This window comes from Eimeria acervulina, genomic scaffold (genome assembly GCF_000499425.1).
Source record: "Eimeria acervulina Houghton genomic scaffold, Eah_scaff1116, whole genome shotgun sequence".
Lineage (NCBI taxonomy): Eukaryota > Apicomplexa > Conoidasida > Eucoccidiorida > Eimeriidae > Eimeria > Eimeria acervulina.
Genome location: NW_013549415.1, coordinates 1 through 10,140, shown reverse-complemented (window position 1 = coordinate 10,140; position 10,140 = coordinate 1). Strand labels below are relative to the sequence as shown.

Sequence of the window (10,140 nt, the reverse complement as noted above, 5' to 3'; positions counted from 1 at the left end):
ATATATATATATATATATATATACACTTAAATATATATATATATATATAGATTGCTAAGTTTATTATTTTATATATTAAAGACTGTAAAATGTTTAACTCAAAATTAATACGCCTGCAAGTACTAACGGCGATAGAAAGACTTATATAAAAATAAATATAAATAAATATAAATAAATATATATATATATATAAAGATATAAATAAATATATAAATAAATATATATATATACATATTTACATGTAATCTATATTTTCATACATATATATATATATATATATTTTACATATATCAGCAGCATCAGCAGCAGCAGCAGCATGATCAGCATCAGCAGCAGCCACAGCAGCATAAGCAGCAGCACAAGTAGCATCATCATCATCAGCATCATCATCATCATCAGGAGCAGCAGCACGAGAATTGTCTAGTGTGTGTATTACTGCTGCTTCTCTGTCTCTGTGCCTGTCTCCTGCAGCACGAGCAGCTGCAGCTCATCGAAGGCCATGTACCCTGTGGTTAGGCCGCTTGAAACCCCCGCGAAGCAAACTAACAAAGTGCTGCAGCCGATCAGCAACCAAGTACGCCCCCAGTCATACGATTCTCTCTTGCTGCTGCTGCTGCTGCTGCTGTTGCTGCTGCTGCTGTTGCTGTTGTTGCTGTTGCTGCTCTCGTTGTTGCTGTTGTTGGTGTTGATGTTGTTGTCGCTGCTGTTTTCGCTGCTGTTTTCGCTGCTTCTGCTCCTGCTGCTGCTGCTGCTGCTGTTCGGTCCCTTTGATGTTGCAGCAGAAAAATGAAGCTGCTGCGGAGACTCATCTAGTCTTGCTGCTGCGGATGATGGCAGCAGAAAACGCACATCATTCTTCTTGCTGCTGGGCAGAGACCCCTCCTCCTGCTGCTGCTGCTCCTGCTGATGCCCTTGCTGCAGCAGCAGCATGCTCCTTCCACGCTCTATCGCAGCTGCAGCAGCAATTGCAGCTTCCTGCGGTGTCTGAACATCAAACGAAGAGAACCAACCGCTCGCTGCTGCTGCATCTGCTGCTGCTGCATCGGCTGCTGCTAATGATGAAGGCAGCAGCGCCCCACACAGCAGCAGCAGCAGCGGCAGCATCGCCTGCAGCCTGATGGCGCTGAAGACCCCCATATTCGGAAGTCCCTGCTGCTGCTGTTGCTGTTGCTGCTGCTGCTGCCGTGGTTGTTGCTGCTGTTGCTGCTGCTGCTCTCTAAAGGCGGCACTTGTACCGCTGCTGCTGCTCTTTCCCCTATGCTGTACATACACCCTAGAAGTTGCAGAAGCGTAGGACGCTGCTGCTGCAGCTGCAGCTGCTGCTGCTGCTGTTGTATATACCACTAGGCGCAGGGCTGCACTGCACAAGCCTCCTTCGTTGCAGCAGCTGCCGCAGCTGCGGCTGCTGCAGCAGCAGCAGCTGCGGCTGCTGCAGCCGTCGCTCGTGCCGCGTTCCCGCTCTGCTGCTGCTACTGCTTACAGAGCACTCAACAGTAGCAGCAAAGAAACCGATCAGCTGCTGCTGCTGCTGCTGTTGCTACTGCTGCTGCTGCTACTGCTGCTGCTTCTGTCCGTATCGTGTTGCTGCTGGTGATTCTGTTTTCGGTGTGCTGATGGAGATTTCGGTGGTCTTTGCCCCTGTGCTGCTCATGCGGATGCTGCTGCTGCTGCTACTGCTGCTGCTGTTGCTGCTGCTGCTGCTGCTGCTGGCTGTGTAGCTGGGATGTGTGGATAATTATTGATAAGCTGTTTTGTATTGCATGCATTTATTTGTCTCTTTTGCTTTTTAAGCAGTAAATGAAGGGGGAAGAAGAACAGCCTCAGCTGCAACAGCGCTGCACGAAGGACGGTAGCAGCAGCAGCAGCAGCAGCAGCAGTGGCAGCAGCAAATGTTGCTGCGGCTTCAGTGCGCAGGACCCAATAACTTGAGTGTTAATAGAATATAAAGGAAGTCTACAGCAATAAGAACGAAGACACATATATGTTTAGCAGCAGTTTCATTCTGCTGCTGCTGCCCTGCATGCGCCAGCCGCAGCAGCAGCAGAACAGCAGCAGCAGCAGCAGCGGCAGCAGCGGTGCCCGCGGCTGCTGCTGCTGCTGCTGCAGACCTGCTGCTTCATCAAATCACCTTCTAAAGGTGTTAAAAACATCATAGCTGCAGTTTCCTAAACAGAAGCTTCTTAGGTGTAGGCAGCTCCGTCAGCATCTCTGCAGCAGCAGCAGCAGCAGCAGCAGCTGTTGCAGCAGCAAGAAGAAACGCTCTTCTGCCTTGTTCCCGCTGCTGCTGTCTTCTTTCTCTGGACTGCTTCTGGGCCTGTGCGGCTCCGCAGCAGCCGGAGAGGCAGACGAAGCAAGGAACGTTGCAGCAACTGCAGCAACAGCAGCAACTGCAGCAACTGCAGCAACTGCAGCAGCAGCGGCAGCCACAGCAAGAGGGGTTCCTTCTTTGCCTTGCTCCTTTCTTCGCCTTCTCTCCACACAACGGTGTTGCTGCTGCTGCGGCTAAGCCCACCTGCCCACTGCACCAGCAGCAGCAGCAGCAGCAGCAGCAGCAGTAGAAGCAGCAGCAGCAGCAGTAGCGTGGGCAGCTCAGCGCGACTGAGTGTCTGCTCTGTGGCAGCAGCAGCAGCAGCAGCAGCAGTATCTGCATGCACATCCACAGCAGCAGCATAATCAGCAGCAGCAGCGCCAGCAGCATATACATAATAAGCATCATCATCATCATCATCAGCAGCAGCAGCAGAATCAGCAGCAGAAGATGAAGTTCTCCAAGCGCTTGCAAGAGCTGCGCGAAAGCCGCAGGGCCCCCTTCTATGTAGCATATAAAGAGTTAAAGAAGGCTGTGAAGTTGTTTACAGGTGCTGATGTCTCTGCACTGTCAATTCAAGAAGCTGTCAGCAGCTTCGCCAACACAAAAGCGTTAGAGGGAGAGCATTACAGGTATGCAGCAACACTCTTCATGCTGCTGCTGCTGCTGCTGCTGCTGCTGCTGCTGCTGCTGCTGGTACTGGTGCTGTTGCTGCTGCTGCGGCTGCGGCTCATTTTGATGCTGCGGCTGTTGCTGGTTTTTGCTGCTGATTGTGCTGCTGCTGCTGCTGCTGCTGCTGCTGCTGCTGCTGCTTCTGCTGCTGATTGTGCTGCTGCTGCTGCTGCTGCTGCTTCTGCTGCTGATTGTGCTGCTGCTGCTGCTGCTGCTGCTGCTGCTGCTACTGTTGCTTCCCCTGGCATTAGAGTTACCGCCATCACAACCACACCGCCACCAGTGCTGTTGCTGCTGCTGCTGCTGCTGCTGCTGCAGGCCTCCCGAGAGCCGTTTTGAAGATTTGCTGCAGCACGAGCTGGCGAAGGTGAACAGCTTCTCCGTCGCCACTTTGATTGCAACATCTGCTGCGCTGCAGCAGCTGCTGGAGCAGCTGTATGTTCTGCAGCATCAGCAGCAGGAGCTGCTGCTAAACCCTCCTTCTCCCCAGCCGCAGCAGCAGGACAATGACGAGCAGCAGCAGCATCCTCGACAGCCGCCTCATCATCATCACCAGCAGCAGCAGCAGCAACAGCAACAACAGCAGCAGCAGCAGCAGCAGGGTGAGAGCGGTGAAGGCGGTGGTTCTAGCAGCGAGTGCTGCCCTGAGTATCCCACAGGCGCAGCATGGTCAGCAGCAGCAGCAGCAGCAGCAGCAGCAGCGGATGCGGCAGCAGCAACAAAGGCGGCGGATGGTGCAGCAGCAGTATCTGCAGCACTTAATAAAGAGGTTGCTGCTATAGAGCTTGCTTTAGAAGCAGAAGCTAATGAGATCGTTTTCTTATCTTCATACACTCGGCTTAACTTCACTGCCTTTAGGAAGATAGCAAAGAAATTTGATAAGCTCAACAAATCGTCGTCTGCTGCATACCACATGTGCAGGTGCAACTCCTGCTGCTGCTGCTGCTGCTGCTGCTGCTGCTGCTGCTGCTGGCTGTGGTTGTGGTGGCGGTGGTGCTGCTGCTGTTGGTGCTGGGTGTGCTGCTGCTGCTAGTTGTGCTGTTGCTGCTGGCTTTGCTGCTGCACAACAGTTGTTGCTGACTTTGCTTTTGCTGCTGCTGCTGCTGCTGCTGCTGCTGCTCCACTGGAGTTTGCTGCTGGTGTGCTTGTTTGTTGTTTCTGCTGCTGCTTTTGCCTGCGTTGCTCTCACCTTTGCATCTAGTGTTGCTGCTGTTGCTGCTCCTGCTGCTGCTGCTGCTCAGGGTCATGCGACAGCCCTTCATGCGGCTGAACCTTCCGCTGCTGCTGCTGCAGCTTGCTGCAGCATATCGGCAGCTGCGCGCTTTGAAGGCTATGACGCAGTACCCAGAAGCAGCAATAGGAGCAGCGCGAGCAGCAGCAGCAGCGGCAGATGCAGCACCGAAGGGTGCTGCTGCATCTGCTCCCACTGGACCGGCACCTGGGGCGCAGGCAGCAGCGGCAGCAGCAGCAGCAGCTGCTGCTGCTGCTGCTGCTGCAGCTCCTGTTGCAACGGGGGCGTCTGATGATGTTTCTACTGAAGACAACTCTGGCATGAAGACCATCAAATACCTTATCTTACCCGATGAGGTCGTTAGGTAAGGCAGCAACTTGCTGCTGCTGCTGCTGCTGCTGCTGCTGCTGCTGCTGTGGCTGCTGCTGCTGTGGCTGCTGCTGCTGCTTGTGTTGTGGCAGCTGCTGCTGCTGCTTTTTCTCCTGGTGCTGCTGCTTGTGTTGCTGTTCGTGGTGCTCCTGCTCGTGCTGCTGGGGCTGCTGCTGCTGCTGCTGCTGCTGCGGCAACTTGCTGCTGGCGTGTGTGTTGTCTGAATTGTTGTTTAGATTGCAAGTGACGTTAGCTAAGCATTTGCTGCTCTGTTCTATAAAGGGCTGCAGCGTAGACACCTCAATGCCGCTGTCTCCTTCGCAAGCAGCAGCAATAAAAGAGACAGCTAAGCTGCAGCTTGCTGCAGCAGCAAGCGGCAGCAAACAGAACAACCCCTGGGCTCCCACATCCCTCAGCAGCGGCGCCAACAACAACAACAGCAACAGCAGCAGCAGCAGCAGCAACAACAACGACGACGACAACAATAACAACAATAACAACAACAACAACAACAACAACAACAACAGCAGCAGCAGCAGCAAGGATAAGGGCTCAAAGAACCGGCAGCAGGCTGCTGCTGAGGGTCTTGCTGCTGCAGACTGTCGCCGCCTAACTTCGCTCGTTTACTTCGATACACCCAACTTCGATCTCTTTGTTGAACTGGTCCGTTGCTGCTGCTGCTGCTGCTGCTGTTGCTGCTGCTGCTGCTGCTGTTGCACTTCCTGCTGCTAATGCACCGTCTGCTGCTTCTGCTGGGTTGCTGCTGCTGCTCCCGTCGCTGCCGTTGTTGCCTCACTTCCTGCTGCTGCTGTCACTGAGTCGCGCTGCTGTCGTGGCGGCAGTTGCTGCTTATGCTGCTGCTGTTGCTGCTGTTGCTGCTGCTGCTGTTTGAGCGCCTTTGCTTTGGTGCTGGAAGGGCAAGGTCTTCGCCTCCGCTGCTGCTGCTGCTGCTGCTGTTTGGTGTGTGCGCAGCAAACGAAGGGGAGGAAGCAAGGGCAGCCTTGGAGCAGCAGCAGCTGCAGCGTGAAGGAGCTGCTGCGGATGAGAGAGACAAATGCAGGAGAACTGACTCCTGCTGCTGCTGCTGCTCCTCTTCGCTTTTTAGAGTTTGCTGCTGTACAGGAACCTGCTTCAAACCCTCAGCAGCAGATCTACCCTGCCTACGACGTAAACCCTAAACCCTAAACCCTAAGACAAACCCTAGCCCAAGTGCAGCATGCAAACAAACGATAAACCGCTCTATTCTATACTTCATCGTACAGCAGCCGTAGCGGCAGTAAAATGTTGCTGTTGCTGCTGTTGCTGCTGCTGCTGCTGCTGCTACTTTCAGACTCCTAAGGTGCTGAAGGCGCTGCAGCAAAGCGTTTTGCTGCAGCCGCAGGCGCTGCAGCAGCTCGTGGCGGGTGACGCACAAGCAGCAGCAAGAGATGTAGAGCAGCAGATGTTGGCTGCTGGTGAGAAGATCCGCTAAACCCTAAACCCTAAACCCTAATAAAGACGTGATGAGGCAGGGGCTGAGAGTTTGCAGCAGCCAACGAGACCACCAGGGTTCAAATTTATCCTCGGAAGAACCCAGATCAGGATCTAGGGTTTAGGGTTTAGGGTTTAGGGTTTAGGGTTTAGGGTTTGTGGTTTAGGGATGAGTAGAGAGTTTGCGGAGTCGCGCGGCGCCTTCACATTGAAGGCAGCAAAGGAGATGAAGGAGAAGGACCTGCATCCGGTGCTGAGGGTTTGGTTTGCGAGGACTTGCTTCCGGTTAGAAAACCCTAAACCCTAATAAACCCTAATAAACCCTAATAAACTCTAATAAACTCTAATAAACCCTAAACCCTCCTCTTTGGGGGAGGGGCTTGTCCCCTCTGGCTACGAATGCGGGGAAGAAAACACTCAACTCGCAGGCCTCTAGTTGGTCCTCTTAGGGTTTAGGGTTTAGGGTTTAGGGTTTAGGGTTTAGGGTTTAGGGTTTATGGTTTGGGGTTTAGGTCGGAGGACGGCTCGGTGTTTATAACCCTAGACGAAGATCTCCGCTTCGCGAGGGTTCCTCCGGACGGCGACTGGAAGGGTGCGCAGGGGTTTAATAAACCCTAAACCCTAAACCCTAACCCCTAAACCCTAAACCCTTTTTGGCGGTTTAGTTGCCCCACACGAGCGTGTATAGCTTAGAGGATATATTAGAGTGTACAGACAGCTTTCTTCTCTTCTTCTCCTTCAGGTAGCTCTTTTCTTATGAAGGGGTTAGGGTTTAGGGTTTAGGGTTTAGGGTTTATATTTGCATGCAGCGTTTCTGTTGAATGGAGCCGCTGCACTGGCCTCTGAAGGCGCTGCTCCCTTCCCTTGGGGGGTGATGGACGTTACCCGCCTGGGATCGTCTGGGATCCGATCCCAGGAGGCTGTGGGGCGGGGGCCGTCGTCTCCCGCTGCGGACTTCCTCAGCGGCGTTGTCGGTGAGAAACCCTAAACCCTAAACCCCTAACCCTAGAAAGTTTAGAACTGCATGCGCCGACGACTGGGGGTGGATGTGGGGATTGCCTCGAGTGCATATCGAAAGGGGGTTTGCTGCCTTAGGGTTTAGGGTTTAGTTAGGGTTTAGTTAGGGTTTAGTTAGGGTTTAGGGTTTAGGGTTTAGGGTCTGGGTATGTCTTTCGCCTATTATTGTTCGTCTAAAACATCATTTTTATTTATTTTTTTTGTATTTGTTTGTAAAAGCATTTTATTTTATATTTATTTTATTATATTTGTTTGTCTTTAACATCATTTTAATTTATTTTTCTTGTAATTGTTTAGGCGTCCCGAGTATAACGGAGGTGTTTGGGTTTTCTCTCTTCGCCCACGGTGTATCTACACTGTACTCGCAGCAGCTGCAGCAGCTGCAGCAGCTGCAGCAGCTTCCTGCTGCTGCTGGTGCTTCTTTGCTGCCACACTGGATTGCATACACCACAGCAGCACAAGAAGATGAAGAAGAGCTGCAGCACCCGACAAGCTTCAGCGCTCTTCACCCAACCCCGGGGGCCCCGGGGGCCCCTGAAGCAGCAGCAGGGAAAGCAGCAGCAGCAGCACCTGATGCAGCAGCTGGAGATCCAGGAGCCCTCCAGCTTGAAGGGGGGCATCGACAGCAGCAAGAGAGGGGAAGGGAGCAGCAGCAACTGCAGCAGCAGCTGCAGCAGGAGGGGATGCCCCCTCCTGCTGCATCTGCAGCAGCAGCAGCAGCAGCAGCACCAAGCAGCTGTCCCTCTTCAAGAGTCTCTAAGCTCGACGTAATATATCGAGGCCCCGGGGCCTCCATAGCACACGACCAGGAGGCTTCTGTACAGGTCAGCCTTCTGCTGCTGCTGCTGCATGCAAACAAGGAGACAGTTGCTGCTGCTGCTGCATCCCAGCAAGGAGAGAGTTGCTGCTGCTGCTGCATCCAAACAAGGAGACAGTTGCTGCTGCTGCTACCCGTCCTTTCCAACCCCACAGACGGGCTCTCTGTCCCGCCGGGATCGGGGATCGGGGATCGGGGATCGAGGATCGGGGATCGAGTGTGGGGTGTTTGCTGCGGGGCTCAGGAACTGCGACAGTCGCTGGAGACATCTTCAGCGGGGGGCCCTCCTCTCCTTGGGGGTAGCGGCTCAGTGGGGGGTGTGAGGGGCCTTCGGGAGCCGCTGCTGGGCAGCAGCAGCAGCAGCGGCAGCAGCAGCAGGCGGCAGCAGCAGCAGCAGCAACGAAGCAGTCTGTGGCTGTCCTGCTGCAACAGCAGAAGCAGCTGCATGCCTGCTATCCGCCGCTGCTGCTCCCGGGTGTATCGGTTCCTTCATCTGCGCCCCCGCAGCAGCAGAGGGTTTCGTGGTGGTGCTGCAGCAGCTACTGGAGCAGCAGGAGCAGCACCAGCAGCAGCAGCAGCAACAGTACGCGTGGAGCCTAAGACCTTCTTTGCTAATGAACGCACGCTGCTGCAGTGGTTAAATATTGCTGTGCTGCAGGCATCTGTTGCTATAACGCTGCTCTCCTTCGGCCAGACAGCAGCAAGAGCTGCAGGCTTGCTTCTTGCCCCCGTCGCAATATTCTTTATTGGCTATTCTTTCTGGGTATGGCAGCACCTCAAGCAGCAGCAGCAGCAGCAGCAGCAGCAGCAGCAGAAGCAGCAGCAGCAGAAGCAGCAGCAGCAGCAGCAGACGCAGTAGCAGCGCGAGAAACTACGTGCATCTAGAGCAGCAGCAACGTGCAGCTGTAGCATGAACCTACAGTAGCAGCTGCTGCAACAACGTGCAGCAGCAGCAGCAGCAACATGTAGCAGCAGTAGCAGCAACAACATGCTGCAGCGGCAGGCAGCACCAGCAGCAACAACATGTAGCAGAACACGCCTCTATAGCTGCTCGCCTTTGCTCTAGTGAGAACTTAGGGTTTAGGGTTTAGGGTTTAGGGTTTAGGGTTTAGGGTTTGGGTGTCTCCTTCAGATTTACTTGCGGCGGTCCCGGGCCTTAGAGCGAAAAGAGCCAATCGATTATAACGACCGCTGCGGTGCGTTTGCTGCTGTAGTTCGTGCTGCTGCAGCAGCAGCAGCAACAGCAACAGCAGCAGCAGCACTAGTAGCAGCAGCTACTGCAGCACCATGCACCAGTCGCATACTGAAGTAGCAACAGCAGCACAAGCAACAGCAGCAGCAACAGCAGCACCAGCAACAACAGCAGCACCAGCAGCACCAGCAGCAACAGCAGCACATGCAGCAACAGCAGCACCTGCAGCACCAGCAGCAGCAGCAGCAGCAGAAGCAGCAGCAGCAGCAGCAGCAGCACTAGCAGCAAGAAGCCTGTAGTAGATTAATATATATTATTATTATTTGTTGTTTGTTTGTCTGCAGGCCCTGCGGTGTTGGTGGTGTCTCTGACGTTAGCTCTCTGCGCAAATATATTTTTAAACTTAGTTCGGTCTCAGCCTGCTGATTCCTCTGCTGCTGCTGATGCTGATGCTGCTGCTGCTGCTGCTGCTGCTCCTGGGGGGGCGCACGGGGAAGCAGAGTTGCTTCCAGCACAGCAGATTGCTGCTGGATCTGCTGCTGTGGGGCCCGCCGCCGCGCGGATGCTAACTGCTGCTGCAGCAGGAAGCCTGCCAGCAGCAGCAGCAGCAGCAGCAGCAGCGCTTTCGTCTCTCACCAGCAGCAAACCCCCTACCGCAACAAACAGCAGAATGGAGGCTTTAAAAGCAGCACTTGCTGCTGCTGATGCAGAAGAGGGGGTTGAAGCTGCAGGAACAGCAGATACAGCAGCAAGCAAGGAAGCAGCAAAAGCAGCAGCTGCAGCGCGAGCTGCTGCAGCAAGAGAGGTAGCGCGGGTGCGTGCTGCTGCTGCTGCTGCTGCGGCGGCGGCTGCTCAGGAGGCAGCAGCAGCAGCAGAGGAAGCGGAGGCAGCAGCAGCAGAAGCAGAGGCTGCTGCTGCTAAGCTGCTGCAGGCGCAGTAAGAACAGTGTCTATCTTTTCTTATCTCTTCTTTGTTTTAGGGCTCCCACATGGTAGAGCAACCCTCTTAGACTTCACAGTGGCGGCTGCTGCAGCAGCAGCAGCAGCTGCTGCTGCTGCTACAGT

At 54.2% G+C, this 10,140-nt stretch overlaps 2 protein-coding genes across 2 annotated transcripts; one reads left to right on the top strand and one right to left on the bottom strand.

The window, feature by feature from the left end:
* Positions 1-432: 432 nt before the first annotated feature.
* On the bottom strand, positions 433-2,153 carry EAH_00055720 (hypothetical protein; the record flags this gene model as incomplete). Its single annotated transcript, XM_013393851.1, has 2 exons — positions 433-1,260; positions 2,109-2,153. The coding sequence occupies 2 exons, from the start codon at positions 2,151-2,153 to the stop codon at positions 433-435; spliced, it is 873 nt and encodes a 290-aa protein (XP_013249305.1).
* A 605-nt stretch (positions 2,154-2,758) lies between these two features.
* On the top strand, positions 2,759-10,016 carry EAH_00055710 (SPX domain-containing protein, putative; the record flags this gene model as incomplete). The annotated part of the gene is made up of 13 exons (XM_013393850.1): positions 2,759-2,940; positions 3,299-3,901; positions 4,222-4,575; positions 4,817-5,243; positions 5,553-5,747; positions 5,911-6,034; positions 6,218-6,335; positions 6,563-6,642; positions 6,860-7,024; positions 7,365-7,891; positions 8,129-8,647; positions 9,017-9,080; positions 9,421-10,016. 13 exons carry the CDS (start codon positions 2,759-2,761, stop codon positions 10,014-10,016), a joined length of 3,954 nt encoding a protein of 1,317 aa, XP_013249304.1.
* Positions 10,017-10,140: the final 124 nt, after the last annotated feature.